This window comes from Chrysemys picta, unplaced genomic scaffold (genome assembly GCF_011386835.1).
Source record: "Chrysemys picta bellii isolate R12L10 unplaced genomic scaffold, ASM1138683v2 scaf94, whole genome shotgun sequence".
NCBI classification, from domain to species: domain Eukaryota; kingdom Metazoa; phylum Chordata; order Testudines; family Emydidae; genus Chrysemys; species Chrysemys picta.
In genome coordinates, this window is record NW_027052801.1 from 118311 (window position 1) to 141691 (window position 23381).

The window sequence follows — 23381 nt, forward strand, 5'->3', positions numbered from 1 at the left end:
GCAGGGGGTTGAGGTGCAGGCAGGGGGCTCAGGGCAGGGAGTTGGAGGGGTGAGGTAGGGGGTTGGGGTGCAGTAGGGGGCTCTAGGCAGGGGGTTGGGGTGCAGGAGGCAGTGCCAGGTGTGGCAGAGGGTTGGGGTGCAGTAGGGGGCTCTAGGCAGGGGGTTGGGGTGCAGGAGGCAGTGCAAGGTGTGGCAGAGGGTTGGGGTGCAGTAGGGGGCTCTAGGCAGGGGGTTGGGGTGCAGGGGGCAGGAGGGAGTGCGAGGTGTGGCAGAGGGTAGGGGTGCAGGCAGGGGGCTCACGGCAGGGGGTTGGGGTGAAGGCTGGCATTGGCCTGCGGCCTGGAGCCGCTTACCTAGAGAAATAGCCCCGCAGGCCGCGTGTTGGAGACCCCTGGCCTAGACAGAGCACTCAGGTATTTCCATCAGCCTGCTCAATGGCAAATGCAGCCACCCAAAGAAGGGAAGAAGAATGGAAGTGAAAGAGTAAAGCTGGACCATCCGCTGAGCTGCTGCAATCCAGCGAGCAGAGCCGGGGAGAGAAGAGGGAGAACTCGAAGGTGGCTGGCGGCAGTCGGGAGGAGAAGCAGTTTGGGAGCCAGGAGAGGAGAAATAAATAGTTAATGACAAATGCTGCCGGCTTTCTCTTGTGTGGTGAAGGGTTGAAAAGGGGTCTCTTTACTATCAGGCTAAACTTTAAAATAGCTGTGTATGGGCGAGGGGGGTGTCTATAAAGGTAAGAGGTCAGTCTAGGGGCTTGAAGTCCCAGATTCTGGGGCTATTGCAACTCCCTCAGGTGGCAGCAGTAGTGAGCGCTTGTCCTCCTTTTCTGGACTAGCCACCAGATAAAGGACACGATACATGTGGCCAAGGAAAGACAGAGGCAGTGTTGCCTGTTAACATGGCTCTGGTGGGGGAGCACGGCAGGTTACTTTGGACTAGGTAGGACCCACATGTCTCCAAACCTGCACCTCCCGAGGCTCCAGAGACTTCGCTCCCGATCCCAGAGCGTCCTCAGAGTCCTACAGCGCCAGATGGAATCTGGCCTCTCCCCCCACCTCAGCAGTCCAGAAAAAGTTATTTGTAGACATGTTCTGTGTCCTCTCCTGCAACACTCCCCTGTTGGCGACTAATGCAGTCACAGAGTCCAGGCTCGGATATTAGGAAACACTATTTCACTAGGAGGGTGGTGAAGCACTGGAATGGGTTCCCTAGGGAGGTGGTGGAATCTCCATCCTTAGAGGTTTTTAAGGTCAGGCCTGACAACGCCCTGGCTGGGATGATTTAGTTGGGGATTGGTCCTGCTTTGAGCAGGGGGTTGGACTAAATGACGTCCTGAGGTCTCTTCCAACCCTGACATTCTATGATGTCTCTGTCCCTCTTTTATACTCTCTTTCAGTTGCTAGAAAGATCGTTGCTGTGTCATGGGGGTCAGGCAAGCCCATTGGTCAGGCAGTACCCCACTGACTAAGTGCCCTCTCCAAGGAGTCTCTCAGAGAGTGGATTCTTCCTGATGGGCCATCAACACCTTTCTGGCCCTCCTTTGTTTCTACTGTAAAGCTGGCTGTGGGCGTCTCCCAACCTCACAACATATTTCAGAAACGCACAGAGAGCATAACTTCCCAAACAATGACAGCACATCCCATCCAACAGGTTATTAATGTTCAACAGATCCAGACATTTTACATCCCACCTCACAAGGCATGCATAATACAAAACATCTCATAATCATATCAGTGTCGAATACTGTGTGCTACTGAGGGATACAGGGTTCCAGAGTGTCAGTGGATCATGGCCAATGGCAGTAAAAGCCCAAAGGAGATGCTCCCCTGGAACAGCCTTTGGTGACAGCAAGGTCCCCACTGAGAACTTCAGTGCGACTCTGCAGCTGTTACCCACCTGTCCCACCCCAGCATCAGCTGCAACTCAGTGTTTTTTGAGTGGCTTCATGCTGGCTGCATGCCTAGACAGCAGATAAAATCTGCTAAATCTTTTCTTTCCCAGAAAGAGCCATTCCCATGTTTCTTTCGATTTCCACCCGTGTCAGACAGGAAACAAACCCAATGTAGAGTGCAGGGTGTCACGGCCGTGATGCACTCTGAGAAAACCCAACAGCATTCACAGCTGGCTGTGTAACTTTTCATTGTCTGATCACTGCCTTCCTGCCTCCCAGCCTGAGATCCAAAGTGAAGATGTGGGGTGTTGAGAAGTGGCTTGCCATTAGTAGGGTTCAGAGTTAGCACCACATTGAGATGGACTGAGGCCAGCTCACGCCCCCCCCCCCCCCCCCGATAGCTGTTGTGTGAGGCCCACTACAGACTGGGGCAGAAGTTAGTTTGTTCTGGAACAGCCTTCTAAGAGGAGCAGTGAGGGCAAAAAACCTAACTGGCTTCAAGACTGAGCTTGATAAGTTTATGGAGGGGATGGGATGACCAGACTGCCCACCATGGCATGTAGCCAATCTGTAACTGCTAGCAGCAAAAATCTCCAACAGGCGGTGATGGGACACTAGATGGGGAGGGCTCTGAGTTACTACAGAGAATTCTTTCTCAAGTGTCTGGTTGCTGGGTCTCCCCCACAAGCTCAGGGTCTAACTGATCGCCATATTTGGGACTAGGAAGGAATTTCCCTCAGGTCAGATTGGCAGAGACCTGAGGGGAGGGGTCGCCTTCCTCTGCAGCACGCAGCACAGGTCACTTGCAGGTTTAAACTAGTGTCAATGGTGGATTCTCTATAACTTGAAGTCCTTAAACCATGACTGGAGGACTTCAGTAACTCAGCCAGAGGTTCGGGGTCTATTACAGCAGTGGGTGGTGAGGTTCTGTGGCCTTCAATGTACAGGAGGTCAGACTAGATGACCTTCTGACCTTAACGTCTATGAGTCTTATTGAGTGGTTCACCCTTAATCTAAAGAACCAAAACCTGGGAAATACCAGACAGGAGACCATCAAACAGGAGTAAAAAGCAGTAAAAAGCCTCAGCAAAGAGCTCCAGGATACATAGCAGGGCTCATGTGGCAGTGAGTTCCAAAGACAAAAGGACCCATTCATAAGATCATGTTATCTGAAGAAGCCACCCCAGAGACAGCTGCATCTCAGCGCTGGGCGAGCCATCCCCATGTAGTGTTGCTGTGCTGCTGTTCCTCAGCTGTTCCACCCCAGAGGTGACTGCATCTCAGCCCCAGGTGACCATTACCCAGCAGTGGAAAGAGTTCAATATTTGCTAAGGGTTTTTGTTTTCAGTTCTAAGAAATGTCTCATTTCTGAGAAGAGGCAGTTGGGATGTCATTTCTGGACGGAGAGGCAGTGGTCACATCCAGAAATTCACTAGGGGGGTGTATCTCTGGCCAAGCTGTCCAGCCCCCCAAGTTGATCACAGTTCCTGGCACTTTCAGTGCCTTTTAAAGCACGTCCACTTCCAGACCCTGCTGCTCCAAAGAGCCCGTGGGGGGATCTGGGGAATGAAGATTCTCTGCACCCTCCAGTCTCTGTCACTTGCTTTTCCAGCCTGGCCCCATCTCTCTGGGTCTCTCTGTGCTCCCCTCCCACACGCACTCTGCCTCCCACCCCCTCGCACTACAATGTGAGAGCAGGGCCGCCCCACCCACCTTCAAACCCCCGCCAGCTGGGCTGCTGGAAGGATAAGACACAGGGAGTTACGCTTTTGTTTCTCAGACAAAATTTTGCCTGCACAGAGAGAAGCGGAGATTTGGCCGGCTAAGAGCAAGAGGCGGAGGGCATGTGGAGGGTGTTTGCCCCAATCTAGCCCATCCCCCCTGTGACAATGCGGTTCTGGCGGAACCCAACTGAGAGTGCCAACTCAAGACAAATTGCTCAAATAGGGCCGTTACAGCCCAAGGCTGGGGTTTTTTCCACCTCTAAGGCAAACCAAACCAGCCAGACTAGGAGGACTTCGGTCTCACCCCACTGGCTAACCGCAAGTCTCACAAGCAATCTCCTTAGACACTCCAGTTTCCCAGTATTCCCATCAGTGCCACTCGTTATGGGGACAAATGGTTATGAAAACCAATACCAAAGTAAAAGAAAAAGGTTCTCCTGATCCCAAAGGACCAAGCCCCAGACCCAGGTCAATATACAAATCAAGTCTTACCCACAAATCACGCTGTTGCCAATCCTTTAGAATCTAAAATCTAAAGGTTTATTCATAAAAGGAAAAAGATAGAGATGAGAGTTAGAATTGGTTAAATGGAATCAATTACATACAGTAATGGCAAAGTTCTTGGTTCAGGCTTGCAGCAGCGATGGAATAAACTGCAGGTTCAAATCAAGTCTCTGGAATACATCCCCCGCTGGGATGGGTCCTCAGTCCTTTGTTCAAAGCTTCAGCTTGTAGCAAAGTTCCTCCAGAGGTAAGAAGCAGGATTGAAGACCAGATGGAGATGAGGCATCAGCCTTATATAGTCTTTTCCAGGTGTAAGAACACCTCTTTGTTCTTACTGTGGAAAATTACAGCAAAATGGAGTCTGGAGTCACATGGGCCAGTCCCTGCATACTTTGCTGAGTCTCAAGGCATATCTGCCTTCTCTCAATGGGTCCACTGTATAGCTGATGGTCCTTAATGGGCCATCAAGCAGGCTAGGCAGAGCTAACACCAGTTTGTCTGGGATGTCACCCAGCAGCATAGCATAAATTTGAAATACAGACAGTATAGTGCCAATATTCATAACTTCAACTACAAAAGTGATACACACATATAGACAGCATATTCATAACCAGTAAACCATAACCTTGTCTTAGACACCCCATTTGACCCCCTTTATACAAGATTTGCGTGCCACTACAGGACCTTGGTTGCAATAATGATTTATATGGTCCCAGATTATATCAATAACGTCACACCCCCCCAAGGAGCAAGATTGTCCCCCCCACTCTATCCCCCTCCCCCCTCCCCCGCCAAGGGGCAGGATCGTCTCCTCTGCTCTATTCCCCCAGGTTGCAGGATTGTCCCCCCGCAGTCTATTCCCCACCCATGGGGCAGGATCATCCATGCTTGTTCCCCATGTTTCACCCTCCCTAACTGTGCTAGGGCATTGCCAAGTCACATGATAAGTCCTGGCTCTCTGTGGGGCGGAAATTCCCTGCAGCTGGGGGTGGCGGGGTGGGACAGGGTCAGTTCGGACCTTGCCCTCTGTCCAGCAGAAAGATAGGCTCAGACAGCGGCTAATCTACCCCCAACGCTGGGTCTGGCTCATGGCGTGATTTGAAACACTGTCAAACTCTGACCAGTTCAACCAGCTAAAACCCGGGCAAACCCTTGGCCTGTGGAATCCCCCAGAACAGTGGCTTGTTTTGCGTTAGCCGCGATCGGGACATTTACAGGCACAAGCTAATCTATGGAAGGAGAGCCGGCCCCTCAGATGTTCACCCCCCCCCCTCCACACACACACAAAAACGAGGGGTTCTATATATTTGCTTGCTGGTCTTTGGAGACGCTTTTCCAGCCCTTGCCACAAAGACCAGCAAGCAAATATATAGAACCCCTCTTTTTTAGGGGGCTGGCTCTTTCCGTGGGTTAGTTTGTGCCTGTGATGCGCACTGCTTTGCCTTATCACAGCGCAGCAATCCCATGCCTCCAGCAGCTGGGGATTGCAGCAAAACCCCAACTGCCCTGTGAATCTGGCAACTTTTCGGAGGATGAAATCCTTATAGATTTCGTCCAAAGAGGGAGGGAAACAAAATTCCCATTTTCTATCTTGATGGGGGGAGAGGGGTGTCCACTTAGGATGAAAAAACGAATTGGGCCGGCCCTGGTGCTTGCTCAGGAGACATCACTGATGGTAGGACAGATAGAGCCGGTCCCCTTTGGGGCCCATCGGTGGCTGGGAGGGATCCCAGGGTGGGAAACTGGGGAGTCTCCAGCAGAAAAAGAGGAGACTTTGGTGCTCCAGGACTAGAGCCCAGCGTTAGGGGAGTGGGGTTGGGCCAGGGCATGTTCTATCCCCTTTCTGTGCCTCAGTTTCCCCCACCCAATGCCCAGGGCTCTGTGGGGGTGAGAGGGTGAATTTGCTCTCATGCCAGCTGGAGGAAAGCTCGGCCAGTCAGCACCCAGCTCACTGCATGATGGGAAGGAAGCTATTTCCTTGTTAGGCCCTGAGCGTGGCCTTTCCTAAGGCTGAGCTCGGTGCCTCCCGGACTCGGGCTCCAGGAGCCCCTGTGTCTCCCCAGCTGCCCTCGGCAGCGAGTCTGACTGAGATCAAACTCCTCTCAGAGGCTTGTGCCCCTGCCAGGCGTGGCACTGCCAGTGATTAACCCCTGGCACATGGGGTCTGCCAGGCCGTAGGCAGCAGAGAAAAGTCCAGTGTCACCAACAGCCCCAGCGCTAGGGTAGGCTGGGCACAAGCCAACAACACGTGCTGTGATACAGCCAAAGAGCGTCGGCCATGCTCCCAGCCCGGTGGGGGGTGGAGGGGTGGGTGTCTCTCCAGGGACGCAGAGACGCTGACAGAGTGCAGGGGGCCATTGGGGATAATCAGCTGGACGTGAGCCCCCGTGCGACAGTGTGGTCAAAGGCGCTAAGGATGCCCAAACAGGGGAATCGTGCGTAGGAGCAGAGAGGTCAGTTTACCTCTGGATTTGGCGCTGGTGCGACCGCTGCTGGGGTCCTGTGTCCAGTTCCGGAGCAGTCCAAGAAGGATGTGAATATATTGGAGAGGGGGCAGAAGGGGGGCCACGCGAATGGTTAAAGGATTACAAAACGTGGCCTGGAGTGATAGACCCCAGGAGCTCAAGCTGTTTAGCTTAGCAAAGAGAAGCTCCCACCTCCCAGGGTGACTTGCTCCAGTCTAGAAGCACCTACACGGGGATCAAATATTTAATAATGGGCTCTTCAGGCTAGCAGAGAAAGCTCTAACGTGACCACACGGCTGGAAGTTGAAGCTGGACACTTTCAGCCTGGAAAGAAGATATCTGCGTTTACCAGGGAGGGGAATTAACCATGGGAACAATGTACCAAGGAGTGCGGTGGATTCTCCCTCGAGGTGGGATGTGTTTCTAAGAGATCTGCTCTCGTTCAAACAGGAATTAACTGGGGGCAGTTCTCTGGCCTGTTATCCAGGAGCTCCTGGCTCCCTCCTGGCCTGGGAATCTACCAATCTCCGCCATGACTTCTTGGAATCCATCTTCTCGCTCTGGTGCTGCCCGGTGGACAGGGACACAAAGTGGGCAGGTAAACTGAGTCACACAGCTTGTTCACAGAAATATTCCCATGTTCTCTCGCTCCTCCCCAGACTCCTGCTGCCAGGAAGGGACACACCTGGGCTAGAGATCAGCCATCCTCCAGCAGAGCCCTACTGCTCCGGGTGCCAGGTCCTGACCCAGTAGGTTCCCCCCATTCAGTGGGTCTAGAGAGATGGATCAACTCCGGGAGGACGTCACCTGCTCCATCTGCCTGGATGTCTTGGACGACCCCGTCTCCATTGAGTGCAGCCACAACTTCTGCCAGGGCTGCCTCGTGGCTCACTGGCGCGGGGTCTCGGCCCAGGGCTACCAGTGCCCCGAGTGCCGGACTCCCTGTTCCAGGGACAGGATGACCCCAGACATGTGGCTGAGAGCCCTGGTGAAGAAAATCACAGAGCCCCTGCGGGAAGAGATGGAGCTGGTGAGACCAGACAGGCTGAATCAGGGGAAAGGGACGCAGGGCGGGGACTGGCTGGATCGGGGGGGGGGGGGGGAATGGGACACGGGGCCTTTCCTCTCTAGGGGGCACAACCTCTGATTTGGAGGGCAGGGGACTGGATGGCTCACGGCGGGTGGAAATGGCTCAAGAGGATCTGATCTGAGGGGCAGGGACTAGTTGGTTCAGGGGATGGGAATGGGGCACGGGGCTCTCATCCAGAAGCAGGGACTGGCTGGCTCTGGGATGGGGTCCGAGCTCTGACCCTGCTCTGTCCCTGCAGCAGGGGCCGGGGGCTCAGCCAGAGCCGGGGCGCCCGGCGCAGCTGGTTCGTCTGGATGACAAAGGCAGCCTGATCCTGTACGAGGAGGCCCTGAGCCTCTGCCTGGAGCAGGGTGGGGTGGGGGACGCCCCCGTCTGCCTGGTGTCCATCATCGGGGAGCAGCGCCGGGGAAAATCCTTCCTGATGAACTGCCTGCTGCGCCGGCTCCGGAGCCTGGTGGGTGGGGGGAAGATTCTAAGGGGAGCAGGGGTCTGGAGTAGTGCGGGGGAGGGGAATGGAGGAGTCTGGAGCGGGTAAAGTCCTGTGCAGGGGCAGGGGGACGGGAGGGGCTGGAGGAGGGGGGAAAGAAATGGGCAGATGGGGATAAGGTCCCAGCCCTGTAGTTCCCTACAGACACACTGGGATGGAGTTGGGGGTGGGGGGTGTTCACAGCTTGAACCTCCTCCCCCAGAGCCTGTCTCCAGCCCAGGGCCGGCCCCAGGGAGCCGGGCAGCGGAGGAGCCAGGGCTGGGCAGGGGCAAGGGTGGCATCAGTGCAGGGAACTCCTCGCTGTGGCCGGTGGATCTGTCCCTGCAGGGGGCCGTCTTCCTGGTGGACACCTAGGGCTCCCTGGACCTGAAGCGCCGCATGGAGACCAGCATCAAGCTCTCCGTGTTGGGCATATTGCTCAGCTCCTACTGGGTGGGGGAGCCGTGCTGCGGGGGACGGGACTGAGGGCTCTGCAGGGGGTGCCGTGCTGTGGGGAGCGGGGTGAAGGGGCCAGATGTGGTCTCAAAAAGTGATCACGATACAGACAGACAAAGAGAAATGCCATCCGGTTGTCTTTTAGGCCTTTTACTTCACTTAGCCAATTAACTAACTTGTATAATTGGTTATTTTATATTCATTAATAGCTGCCAGTTATTGATTATTTGTGAGTCACTACTGGCTATTAGCTGTTTGTTATTTCGTACCCACCATTAGTTGTCAGTTGATTTCATAGTGACCATGTGGGGAGATGGAAAATAAAAGTTTTGTTGACAAATGGAAAGCTGACAAAATCAGCATGTTTTCATGCCAATTTCCACTTTCAAAGAACAGCCAAATGTTAGCATTTCTTGGGTTTCTCTCTGCACGTTTTTGGGTTCCACTCATTGTTTCTCAGGTTTCGATCTATGATTTTCAGCCTTTGGTTTTCAGTTCTCGTTCATTGTGTTTTGGTCCATGCTTGTCAGTTTTGTGGCTTTAGTTATCACCACTCCCATTTCATTTATTGGGTTTCATTCTTTGATTGTCAGATTTTGATCTCACTGGTTTGAGGGGAGCGGTTCATTATTGGTTTTCTGCTTTTTGTTTATTGGTTACAAGATTTCAGTGTTTGTTTACAGAGCTTCATTTATTAGTGTCTCTCTACTGATTACCGGCTTTTAATTTTTCTTGATATATTTGGAGTGTTTAAACTTTTTTTTCATTTCTGCTGTTCACTTATTGCTTCTTTATGCTATTGGTTTCTGTCTTTGACTATTCATTTTCTAACTTTGACTTGGTTTTGTGACCTTGATCTGGTTTTCATACTTCAATTATTGGTTTTCTGGTTTGGCTATTGGTTTTCTGATTTTCATGACCACTTTTCTGGCTTTGATGATTGGACTTCTGCATTCAGTTATTGCTTTTCTGATATTGATTACTGGTTTTCTCTCTTTCACTTTGGGGTACAGTATTTTGACTTTGATATCTGGTTTTCTGACTTGCATTGCTGGTTTTGACTCTTTGACTACTGGTTTTCTTATTTCAAATACTTATTTTTTATTGTTGGCTTTCAGACGTTAATTCCCCATAACTTGCTTTGATTACTGTTTTTCTGACTTTGATAAATGCTGGTTTTCTATTTTTGACCATTGGTTTTTGGCATTAATTATTAGTGTGTTGATTTTGTTAAGTGATTGTGTGATTTATTTCACTGCTTTTCTGGTTTCAATCATTGGTTTTCTGATTCCAATGACTAGTTTTCTTCTTTTCATTATTTCTTTTTGGTCTCCAATTGTTGGCTGATGAGTTTGATTTTTGGCTTTCTGTGTCTTCTGTGACTACTTTTCTAGAACCAACTATTGGGTTTTCTGAATTCAGTTATTGCTTTTATATCTTTGATTACTGGTGTTGAGTTATTGTTGTTTGAAATGATGTTTTCTCTCTTCATTTTGTCAATTTTTCTCTCTTCAATGATCAGTTTCCACTGAATGTTGTCTGGGATCCCTTTAGTTTCAGTGGCATTTATTTCACTCATTTATTTTGCATTGCCAATCTTGATTGGTCACATGTGCGGGGATGGTTTGTTCAAGATGGAAAAATGTTGCTCGCTCTCTCTCTCTCTCTCTTTCTCTTTCTCTTTCTGCATCTCAGATGTTTATTCAGGTTGCGAAGGAGGTTGGAGGGACCTGCAATCTGGCCCCAATCCAGGTGGATCCTTGTTTCCCATCACCCCCCATATGAGGATATAATGCTTGTTCCACCCCCCACCAGTCCTGTTATCCCACCTGATTCTTACTATTCCTATTTACTGTCTCTATTGCCAGAGCACCTCAGAGCCCCCGTCCTAGACCCAGACCCCATTGTGTCAGATGCTGGACAAAGAAACAGCCAGTCCATTGTTCTCCCTCCACGCCCACATCATGTCCAGGGTCTCAGTGTCCGTGGCTGGGTTGGACAACAGCCTCCAGCTCTGGTCTCTTCTCTGTGCCCCCAGCCCCAGTGTGACCCTTCTCCTGTGCTCTCTGTTGCAGCACCTGGACCTGTTGGTGCGAGACTGGCAGCTCTCTGGAGCCTACAGCGCGGACACGGGGCAGGAGTATCTTGGAGAAATCACACAGGTAATGATCAGATACCACGTGTGTTCATGGAAACAGCAAACTTTGGGGCGGAGCTGAACGTTTCCAAAGCGGGTCTGATTCCCTGCTGACGGCCACAAATGTTGCTTTGACTCCCGCAGGACCTGGAGGTCTCTGCTGAGCAGCCCCTGGTGTTGGAAGCCCTGAGGGCGAGCGGCACCCGGTGCTATCTATTGCCCCACCCTGGCACTCAGTTCACCAGGAGCAGGGCAGGGACGCCAGATGGTAAGAGACCCTCATCTTCTCCCCTCTCAGGAAGCAGTGGCCATTGGGATTGGGGCCGGGGTCTTTGGCCTGATTGGGGGGGTTGGGCACTGGCCGTGGGCCTGGTTTGGACTGAAGATGGCCCAGAACAAGACAGGCACCAATACCCCAGGTCAGGGGAATGAGCTGGAGAGGAGGGCAGGGTGTTCAGATTAGGAGCCCCTGCTGCGGGGGGCAGATAGTGGGAAGAAACCATCACACCTCACTCTGGGTAAGGGTCTGTCCCAGCCGTCAGCACTGGGAACCTCTGTATGCAGGGGATAGATAGATATGAGGATGTTTGGGGATAGATAAAAACAAACTTACAACAGGTAATTTTGCGAGATTACAAAAGGACACAGAGGTTGACCGATTTACAGCCGGGTCACCGAGATCAGAATCCAGCCCAGATCCCATCGACCTCAGTAGATAAATAACATGGGCGTAGATCCTGTGCTCCGAGCCACCCCCTGCATCCCTCGGTCACAAGTTTTTTTGGTTTTCATTTTCAACAAGTGGAAGAAAAATTGATTTTCATACTTTATGTTTGTTTTAAATATTTTCTCCTCCCCTGATTCAGTGCGTGTGTAGAGGGGACAATTTGGGGGCATTTCCTCTCATTTCCCCACTGATTTTAAAACAATCCTAAGAGGTTAGGGAGGTTAGAACACCCCCAAATCCCAAACCAACAGTTTCAGTTTATTCTCACCCCAGATCCTCCTGCCATTAGCCAGTTGCAGTAGGCCAGGAGGGGGCACCACCACAGCCCCTGCAAAATGTCCTGATTGGGGCTCCCTGACCCCAGCCCCTGAGAGATAAGGGAACCCCCAGAGACCCAGCCGGAGAACCAGCCCCCTCCACAGGGGTGATGCTAATGTGGCCCTTGCTGTGATGTTGGGGGACTTCAACTATCCGGATATATGTTGGGAAAATAACACAGCGGGGCACAGACTATCCAACAAATTCTTGGACTGCATTGGAGACAACTTTTTATTCCAGAAGGTTGAAAAAGCTACTGGGGGGAAGCTGTTCTAGACTTGATTTTAACAAATAGGGAGGAACTCGTTGAGAATTTGAAAGTAGAAGGCAACCTGGGTGAAAGTGATCATGAAATCATAGAGTTTGCAATTCTAAGGAAGGGTAGAAGGGAGAACAGCAAAATAGAGACAATGGATTTCAGGAAGGCAGATTTTGGTAAGCTCAGAGAGCTGATAGGTAAGGTCCCATGGGAATCAAGACTGAGGGGAAAAACAACTGAGGAGAGTTGGCAGTTTTTCAAAGGGACACTATTAAGGGCCCAAAAGCAAGCTATTCCGCTGGTTAGGAAAGATAGAAAATGTGGCAAAAGACCACCTTGGCTTAACCACGAGATCTTGCATGATCTAAAAAATAAAAAGGAGTCATATAAAAAATGGAAACTAGGACAGATTACAAAGGATGAATATAGGCAAACAACACACAAACAACTTGCAGGGGCAAGATTAGAAAGGCAAAGGCACAAAATGAGCTCAAACTAGCTACGGGAATAAAGGGAAACAAGAAGACTTTTTATCAATACATTAGAAGCAAGAGGAAAACCAAAGACAGGGTAGGCCCACTGCTTAGTGAAGAGGGAGAAACAGTAACAGGAAACTTGGAAATGGCAGAGATGCTTAATGACTTCTTTGTTTCGGTCTTCACCGAGAAGTCTGAAGGAATGCCTAACATAGTGAATGCTAATGGGAAGGGGGTAGGTTTAGCAGATAAAATAAACAAAGAACAAGTTAAAAATCACTTAGAAAAGTTAGATGCCTGCAAGTCACCAGGGCCTGATGAAATGCATCCTAGAATACTCAAGGAGCTAATAGAGGAGGTATCTGAGCCTCTAGCTATTATCTTTGGAAAATCATGGGAGACGGGAGAGATTCCAGAAGACTGGAAAAGGGCAAATATAGTGCCCATCTATAAAAAGGGAAATAAAAACAACCCAGGAAACTACAGACCAGTTAGTTTAACTTCTGTGCCAGGGAAGATAATGGAGCAAGTAATTAAGGAAATCATCTGCAAACACTTGGAAGGTGGTAAGGTGATAGGGAACAGCCAGCATGGATTTGTGAAGAACAAATCATGCCAAACCAATCTGATAACTTTCTTTGATAGGATAACGAGCCTTGTGGATAAGGGTGAAGCTGTGGATGTGGTATACCTAGACTTTAGTAAGGCATTTGATACAGTCTCGCATGATATTCTTATCGATAAACTAGGCAAATACAATTTAGATGGGGCTACTATAAGGTGGGTGCATAACTGGCTGGATAACCGTACTCAGAGAGTTGTTATTAATGGTTCCCAATCCTGCTGGAAAGGCATAACGAGTGGGGTACCGCAGGGGTCTGTTTTGGGACCGGCGCTGTTCAATATCTTCATCAACGACTTAGATATTGGCATAGAAAGTACGCTTATTAAGTTTGCGGATGATACCAAACTGGGAGGGATTGCAACTGCTTTGGAGGACAGGGTCATAATTCAAAATGATCTGGACAAATTGGAGAAATGGGCTGAGGTAAACAGGATGAAGTTTAACAAAGACAAATGCAAAGTGCTCCACCTAGGAAGGAAAAATCAGTTTCACACATACAGAATGGGAAGAGACTGTCTAGGAAGGAGTACGGCAGAAAGGGATCTAGGGGTTATAGTGGACCACAAGCTAAATATGAGTCAACAGTGTGATGCTGTTGCAAAAAAAGCAAACATGATTCTGGGATGTATTAACAGGTGTGTTGTGAGCAAGACACGAGAAGTCATTCTTCCGCTCTACTCTGCTCTGGTTAGGCCTCAGCTGGAGTATTGTGTCCAGTTCTGGGCACCGCATTTTAAAAAAGATGTGGAGAAATTGGAGCGGGTCCAGAGAAGAGCAACAAGAATGATTAAAGGTCTTGAGAACATGACCTATGAAGGAAGGCTGAAAGAATTGGGTTTGTTTAGTTTGGAAAAGAGAAGACTGAGAGGGGACATGATAGCAATTTTCAGGTATTTAAAAGGCTGTCATAAGGAGGAGGGAGAAAACTTGTTCACCTTAGCCTCTAAGGATAGAACCAGAAGCAATGGGTTTAAACTGCAGCAAGGGAGGTCTAGGTTGGACATTAGGAAAAAGTTCCTAACTGTTAGGGTGGTTAAACACTGGAATAAATTGCCTAGGGAGGTGGTGGAATCTCCATCTCTGGAGATATTTAAGAGTAGGTTAGATAAATGTCTATCAGGGATGATCTAGACAGTATTTGGTCCTGCCATGCGGGCAGGGGACTGGACTCGATGACCTCTCGAGGTCCCTTCCAGTCCTAGAATCTATGAATCTATGAATCTATGAATCATTAGGGGGCTGTCCCTGGCTCTGGGGGAATGTGGGGGGTCAGGGGGCAGTGGGGAGATGACAGTAGCGAGCAGAGCCCTGGAGGAATGTGGAAATGGTGAGTGGGGGGAGAGGGGTTCCCAGTTCAGAGATGGTTCCATCCCCATCCCCCACCCTTTTTCCCATCCCACCACAGATGGCAGCGATGATGGAGGAGGAAAACAGAAAAGCAGTAGAAGCCTCCAGGAGGAAATATGAACAATTTGTGCAGCTGTTGGTGATCACAGAAGGGCTGCGGGTCGGGAGTGAGGGTCACCGGCAGAGCTGGGGGGGCGGAGGGGCAAGGATGGGATAGCACGGGGCTGTGGTGGTTCGGAATTGAAGGGGCTGTGGGTGCATGACATAGTGGTGCCCCCTGTGGCTGGGAAACACTAGAACCCGTCCCTAATGGCCAATCTCTCCCGCTCCCCACAGGACCGTGGCCACCAGAGCATGCGCCGCTGCCTGAGTGTGAAGCCTGCGGAAATGCAGCGACGCCTGGAGGGGAAACGCCAGGAGCTGCTGGAGCGCTGCCGGGGGGAGCTGCGGGGTGAGGACCCCCAGAAACAGGCGGCCCTGGAGGAGCTGAAGGAGGAGCTGGACAAGCAGATGGACGAGTTCCTGACGGCCTACGGGCAGCGCTTTAAAGTGAAGAAGGCCGAGTGGTTGGGCCTGGCCATGGGTCGGGGGGTGGTTCCTGGCAGTGGTGGGTGCGGCTATCGGAGTAGGCATCAGGGCGAGTGTAGTTGTAGTGGAGCTGGAGGAAGCAGTGGCCATTGGGGTTCTGGCTGGGGGCTTTGGCCAGATGCGGGGGAGGGTTCGGCAGCTGGGTGGGCCCCAGTTTGGATGGTAGGTGGCCTCGAGCAAGACAGGCACCAACACCCTAGGTCAGGGGGATGAGCGGGAGAGCAGGGCAGGGTGTTCAGATCAGGAGCCCCTTCTGTGGAGGGACACACAGCGGGAAGGAACCATCACACCTCACTCGGGTAAAGGGTCTGTCCCAGCACTCAGCACTGGGAACCTCTGTATGCAAGGGGATAGATAGGTAGATTGATAGATAGATAGATGGGGCGTGTGGGGATAGATAGATAGATAGATGGGGTGTGTGGCGATAGATAGATAGATAGATAGATAGATAGATAGATAGATAGATAGATAGATAGATAGTGTTGGAGAATAACAGAGTTCTCACTTTTTGTTTGGGTACAGCAAGTCAGATACTTTATTTTCTCTAACAATTGCGTAGAGGGAGAGAGCTAAACAGGTCTCTCTAGTGGTAAACAGTTACAGCAAACCTTTATACCTTTCATTACAGACAATAATAAGCAACAGCTGCATTTTGTTTATACATAGGCCATCTTGATATCTTATTTTTCTCACTTGTTTTGACTCTAGTCTACATACAATATTTTCTACACATTATCTACACAAGATCGCAAGAACTTCTCACACAGTTCTTTCCCACTCGCCTCACACAATCCTCGCGTCTACAAATCTCACGTTATTAGGGTTACAGTTAGCCTGACTCTTGCTAACAAACTGTCATGCTTTGCAATCCCCTTCCTGTCAGTTTTTTCTCTGCTTCCACAACCCCCACTTTTGTACTACTAGTACAACCAATATTTTTCAATTTTTATTTGCATTAAGTTTTGGAATTTAGATTTTACATTGGATGCTTTAATCTTAGAGGGTTTGATTGGATGTAATGATAATGCATGATGAGCATGGACATGAAAGGTATTATTATTATTATGTTTTCTACAATAATAATAACATACTTTTACACTAGCTAACAACAATGCAAGCAATAACATTTTTATAGCGAGAATATGATGGGGTTGTTGTACATTTTTAGTTATAAAACATAATATATTATATTTAGTACATAAGGTGGACATTTTATAAGCTGTATGAAAGACATACTTTTTAACTTGATATATATTTTGAAGCATGTGAATTTGCTTTTGTACTTTAGAGATTTTTTGAACCTTTGGTAACAGTGAAAGCAAATTTTGAAATTGATTTTGGTATTAAACTAGTTTAATTAAAGGGTCTTTGGAACTTAAGGGCTATTTGCAAAACTTTATTTGCAGGCCAGTAGATAATATGATTGCTGCAGTGGTAGTGAGATTAAAATATATGTCGTGCAATGTGGTGGCATTAATATACACACAGTTATTATTAGCTTGGAAAAGTAAATGTTTTGTTAGGGTAGTTTTTTGTTTTTTATTTTTTTAGCAAACGTAATTATGAACAGTGACAACTTTTTTTGGTTTTAGTTTACGTATACACTGAAGCTGTGGGGGTTTTAACGGCCAAAATGTCCATTGACTTTCTAACTTTATTTAAATGTCAGGTGTAATTTTAGGAGCACTGACTAAAAATTGATTGGGCATACCAGGTAGTTTAATTTTTTAGATGTTTTGGTGAATTACCCAATTCCACATGCATTTTTTTCATGGACCCGGCAGGATTCGGTATGTGGGAGCCCACACCCCCCTAACCGGTTCATATGCTTGGAAGGAGCACTGAGAACGTCCGCACTTTCACCCAGAAAGTCTCCAAGTATGTTTTTATGGCCACAGATTAGATGGTACTTCTGATGTGTCTGTAAGGGCAGTGGGCCAAGCCTGATGCTCAAGATCATTTTGAATGGCCATTAGCTGGTTATTTAGGAAATTCTGAATTTTTGAACTTGCTAGATTTTACTGCAATGCCTTTTTAGCCTTAGTGATATTTAATATATCACTTTTAGACTCCGCACCCGAGACTCATGGAGTCTCTTTGTCGCTTTCTTTTACCAATAGACAAATTGCTCCCACTGAGTATCAGAGGCTTTTGGCGAAGCCAGGGTTTTTCTGAGATATGTAAGTTTATTTAAATTGAAGGTACCTTCTAGTGGCCATTGTTTAGATAGATTTGCACGCGTGTAAAGATTTCAATTCTCTAAATACCTGCAGGTTTTCGGACCATAATGTACGTACATGAAATAAGCTGGGGTACCCTTAGGGGGTGAGAGGAAATGCTTAGACTGTTCCCCACCCATTTTTTTAATTACACACACAGGGAGGATGCCCTGTCCGCGCTAGCGGCTCAGAAATTAAGGATCACTCCTGTGACATAGTGGGTTATGGGAGCTAAGGCGCATGGGAGTTTTGAAAAACTGCTGGATTTAATAACTTTGGAACAGTTCTTAGACATTGTGCCTGACAATGTGAGAGCAGCTGTGTGTGACAGGGACCCTGAGTCAGTCCTACGGGCAGCAGAGATTGCGGATGCCCATACCCAAAACAGGGCTCGAGAAGGGTGTAAAACCCCGGGGAAAACTGATCACCATTCTCCCCAGTTCAAGAGGAGGGAAGGATTTAAAAATAAACCTGACTCTTCTAAAAGAGTTCAAGGGGGCCCAGAGGGTAGGAACTCACATCCCAGGACGGAACAGGTTACATGCTATCGCTGTGGTATGCTGGGCCACATGAGACCAGACTGCCCGACACTGAAGGGCAGCCCAAAACCAGCAACCCCAAATGCCACAGCCAATGCTAACCCTGTTGTTGTAAACTCACAGGCAAGCCACACAGAGCCCAGCATTGGTGCCCTGTGTGCAAATGCTGTTTCTGTGGTCTCTGAAGAATTTGACCTTAAAACTCACATTAAAGCTAAATATGGGGGAAATAACGCAGAGTTTATTAGCAGTGCAGAAGTGAATGGAGTGAGGTGTATGGCATGGAGGGACACCGCAGCAGATATTACTCTGGTTAAAGCAAGTCTTGTCAGGAAGGAAGATTATTTGCCAGGTGAAGATGTAACTGTTGTAGCCTTATCCAAGTATTTTGTCGGGGTGCCTTTGGCTAAAATCCACCTGAAATGGAAGGGATTGGAGGGCACCATGGTTGTGGGAGTAAAAGACATAATCCCTAAGGATATTATGATTGGAAATGATATTAAAGCTATGGTCAGTCAAGTTAATACAAACCAGGCACAAGAGAGGATTGATCCTAAGGTTATGCCTATGGAGGGTTTCTCCAAAAGTTTGTCTTTGGAAAGTAGCTGTTTGGCTGTGAATGAAGTTTCTGAATGTCTATCTAATGTCTCAGAAGTAAACCTGGAATTAGATCAAGCGAAGGGAGAGGAGAACAAGGAGATTTTGGATGAGCCTAGGCAGTCTTGTGAGCTGATGGCTTTATCTAGTCAGCAGTTTGGGAAGGCAAGGAGAGTGGAAGATGAGTGTCCCTATACCTTATCTGTTTCCTGTGCGAAGAATAGTGACAGTGAAGGAAATGTGCCTGTGTCTGTCAGGGGTATTGACTTGCCTATGGAGGAAGCTACCCCAGTCTCCAAGCAGTTGTCTGTGAACAGCCGGGTGTGCTGGGACAAGGGAAATGAAATCCCAAACTGTATGTCTAGTAAAGGAAAATGCGTCGCCAACTCTTTTTTGTCTGTGGAGCAGACAGAAGGTGCCTTTCGGCCTGTGATGGTTGAGAGTAATTTAGTTGTCTCAGAGTTGGTTCTGGATTTAACTAAAGCCCAGGAAGGGAATGGTCCTAAGTTTGCATCTGCTGGGGAGAATGGCACCGTAACTAGGTTGCATCCAGTTAGTGTCTTAGCAAAATCCCAGAGACCAGACAATTCTGGTGCTTGTATTTGGCCTGTTGCTCATGTGTGGTTGGAGAAGGGTGTAACAACTCTGTCTGATCAGGGTGATACCCTAGCCAGGGCACAAGGAGAGCAGAAAGGTAATTTGGTTGTGGTACCTACGGACAGTTTAACAACTTGTAGCAAAAAGGAAAAAATTCCTAAGCTTGTGTGTGGCAAAGAGAAGGGAAATATTTCTAACCTTTTATCAAGGAAGTCTATGGGTTCGCCTGAAAGGGGATTGTGTAGAGATCTGCCTGATGGGCCAAAGGTGATCCTGAATGTAAGTAAGACCCAGACAGAGTCTGTTGTTGCTCAGGAAAGTGTTCCTTTAGAGCAAGCCCTAGGTGAAGAGGGTAAGGGCAGAATTTCTGTGAGGGGTGAATTGCTGCTTAGAAAAGCTCCTGGAGAAAGGAATCCTCATGGTATTCGGTGCAAGCAGTTCCCTGCAACTGAAGGGTGTGAGAGTGATTTAATCAAGGAAGTTTCAGTTCCTAGCAGCCAAAAATTGTCTGTTGTGAATGGATCCACTGACTTTCCTTTTAAAAGATCCAGTGTGGGTAGCTTTGAGAAGGTCTCAGAGGAAGTAAAAGTTGTTAAGGAATTGAGGCAGCCCTATAACCAAGTGCCTGTGTGGGGCCAACCTGTTGGGGAGACAATGGTGTTGGAACAGGAATGTCTCCTTTCTGATTCTTTAAATGAGCAGTTTGTGCTTCAGGGTTTGAGGACAGATTTGGTTACTGATGTGTCAGAGCAGAGCAGTTTTATGGCTGAATGCTTGAGGATGCGGGGGAGAGCGAGCAAAGTCTCACCCGCAGACTCTTTGGATTTGTGTGGTATCTCTTTAAGGCAGAGTCCAGCCTTGGAAATGATAGCAGTTAAGGATGTGAAAACTGGTGGACTGGCTGTGGTCTGGGGTAGTGCAAATTACTTGCCTGGCTGGGAAAGGGAGGACTTGGTAATAGCTGTTAGCACAGAGGGCCCACCCCATCAGCCAGTGAATTCTGTTAAGCAAGAGAAATCAGGGTTTGATCCTGCAGGACAAGGAGGAAAGAGAAAACTGAATTTTGCAAAGGGAAGCCACAGGTTAACCCTAAAATGCCCAAACTCCAATGGTATTGAGCCAAAGGTGTGGCATGACAAACATGATTGTAGATGGACACTTGCAATGAACTTGTTGTTATTGCTAAATTTTGTAATGAATGTGTTGCTATTGCCACAAACTGTAAAAATATACAATCTGCCTAATCTTTTGGAGAATCCCTTGAACATGTTAAAAGGAATACATGAGAACACACGTTATGTTAAAAGGCCTTGTTACACTGGGGTTTCACAGTTAATGCCTATAAACAATATGGGAACTTTTCACAAGGGAAAAGGCATTCCAGACCTAATGTGCTGTATGAAAAGGAAGACTGAGGCACACTACCATATTGCTTTCATGGCTAAATGCCAAGATTCCTGTACTATGAAGAACATTAATATCTGCATTTATTCGATGTTAATTGGGTTCCAAACATTTGCCCGAGCTTGTATGGATAAAGTAGCTGTTTTCTTTAGCTCTTGGCAAGATCACATGACACATACAGGAACCATGCTGCCAGAGCAGATCCAATCCACTATTGTTCTAACTAAGTTTTACCTTGAGTTTGTAAAGAGGTTCAATCATGTGGTTGAACATGATTTTGATAAACCATTTCTGTTACACACTGGTATGGCTCCTACCCCAATACTAGCTGTAGTGAGACAGAACCCAGGATGGGGAGCTCTTGGGATGCAGTCAGTGATGTTTGTGTCATCCCTTCCTACATCAATTTTGCGTTGGGGGTGTGACGTTATTGACATAAACTGGGACCGTATAGATCATTGTTGCAACCAAGGTCCTGTAGTGGCACGCAAATCTTGTATAAAGGGGGTCAAATGGGGTGCCTAGGACAAGGTTATGGTTTACTGGTTATGATTATGCTGTCTATATGTGTGTATCAATTTTGTAGTTGAAGTTATAAATATTGGCTCTATACTGTCTGTATGGCAAACTTATGCTATGCTTCTGGGTGACATCCCAGACAAGCTGAGATTAGCTCTGCCTAGCCTGCTTGATGGCCCATTAAGGACCATCAGCTATACAATGGACCCATTGAGAGAAGGCAGATACGCCTTGTAACTCAGCAAAGTATGCAGGGACTGGCCCATGTGACTCCAGACTCCATTTTGCTGTAATTTTCCACAGTAAGAACAAAGAGGTGTTCTTACACCTGGAAGAGACTATATAAGGCTGATGCCTCATCTCCATCTGGTCTTCAATCCTGCTTCTTACTTCTGGAGGAACTTTGCTACAAACTGAAGCTCTGAACAAAGGACTGAGGACCCATCCCGGCTGGGGATGTATTCCAGAGACTTGATTTGAACCTGCAGTTTATTCCATCGCTGCTGCAAGCCTGAACCAAGAACTTTGCCATTACTGTATGTAATTGATTCCATTTAACCAATTCTAACTCTCATCTCTGTCTTTTTCCTTTTATGAATAAACCTTTAGATTTTAGATTCTAAAGGATTGGCAACAGCGTGATTTGTGGGTAAGATCTGATTTGTATATTGACCTGGGTCTGGGGCTTGGTCCTTTGGGATCAGGAGAACCTTTTTCTTTTACTGGGGTATTGGTTTTCATAACCATTTGTCCCCATAACGAGTGGCACTGGTGGTAATACTGGGAAACTGGAGTGTCTAAGGAGATTGCTTGTGAGACTTGCGGTTAGCCAGTGGGATGAGACCGAAGTTTTAGTCTGGCTGGTTTGGTTTGCCTTAGAGGTGGAAGAACCCCGGCCTTGGGCTGTAACTGCCCTGTTTGAGCAATTTGTCCTGAGTTGGCACTCTCGGTTGGGTCCCGCCAGAACCGCATTGTCACAACTCCCTATAGAATACTCTCACAGGAGAGGCTAACGAGGATGACCACAACCCTCCTACACCTCCCTTCAGCAAAGAGCGTCGGCTAGTCTCAGAGAGACGGCGCCGCTCATTCTCTTTGCATCCAGCGAGATGATCAGACTGTCAGTGGCTCACACAGAGAGGAAAGGGGAGGGAAGATGGGTTCACACACTCCTAGACCCAGGTAGCTTCCTTGCCGGACGATGCCAGGCCGAGTCAGCCCACCGTGAGTCAGATCTCCTAAAAGATCCTCTAGTTACCGGGCTTGTGTTAGAGTAGTTCTGGTCACGAGCCAAAAGACTTCGCAGAGTACTCTGGGCATCTTCTGGTAACTCTCAATTCGCACTGGTGTTTACACACACACACACACACACACACACACACACACACACACACACACACACCCAAGGCCTCTATTTCCAAATACCACGATGCATCTGTACCTTATGTCCAGACTCAATACACTATGAGGCGGTAACAACCCCTCTTGAGGCGGTAACAACCCCTCAGCACAGGTGCATACCTATGCATTTTTTATATGCATATGGGGTCGGCCAAACTAACAGGTCCCAGAACCACATACAACTACCTTATTGGGGGCGGCAAAACAATGCCCCAGAACCGCTCTGCATCAGATCTTGCTGCACAGTCAATAAGTTCGGATGGCGTGAGCCCAACAGGGACAGACGGCTCCACGGACAGTCCTTCCTTGACACCCCAATAGAGATTTTAAAAGGTCTCTTACCTCTATTGTGGCGCCATGGGGTTCGAAGGGGAACGATCCGTAGCAGCTGCCGGTACCTCTGCAGGCGTTGTCATCCCGGACGAGCCCCCAAATTCATAGAATCATAGAATATCAGAGTTGGAAGGGACCTCAAGAGGTCATCTAGTCCAACCCCCTACTCAAAGCAGGACCAATTCCCAGCTAAATCATCCCAGCCAGGGCTTTGTCAAGCCGGGCCTTAAAAACCTCCAAGGAAGGAGACTCCACCACCTCCCTAGGTAACGCATTCCAGTGTTTCACCACCCTCCTAGTGAAATAGTTTTTCCTGATTTCCAACCTGGACCTCCCCCACTGCAACTTGAGACCATTGCTCCTTGTTCTGTCGTCTGCCACCACTGAGAACAGCCGAGCTCCATCCTCTTTGGAACCCCCCTTCAGGTAGTTGAAGGCTGCTATCAAATCCCCCCTCATTCTTCTTTTCTGGAGACTAAACAATCCCAGTTCCCTCAGCCTCTCCTCATAAGTCATGTGCTCCAGACCCCTAATCATTTTTGTTGCCCTCCGCTGGACTCTTTCCAATTTTTCCACATCCTTCTTGTAGTGTGGGGCCCAAAACTGGACACAGTATTCCAGATGAGGCCTCACCAATGTCGAATAAAGGGGAACGATCACGTTCCTCGATCTGCTGGCAATGCCCCTACTTATACAGCC

General features: G+C 48.5%; 1 protein-coding gene across 1 annotated transcript in view; it reads left to right on the forward strand.

The window, feature by feature from the left end:
* The window catches only part of LOC135977999 (trichohyalin-like), a 55331-nt gene that overhangs the window by 19341 nt on the left and 12609 nt on the right, over positions 1–23381 (forward strand). Inside the window, exons 3-4 of the mRNA XM_065579121.1 lie at positions 14544–14624; positions 14822–15034. Coding sequence (XP_065435193.1) covers positions 14544–14624; positions 14822–15034 — 294 coding nt within the window. The remainder of the gene's footprint in view (positions 1–14543; positions 14625–14821; positions 15035–23381) is intronic.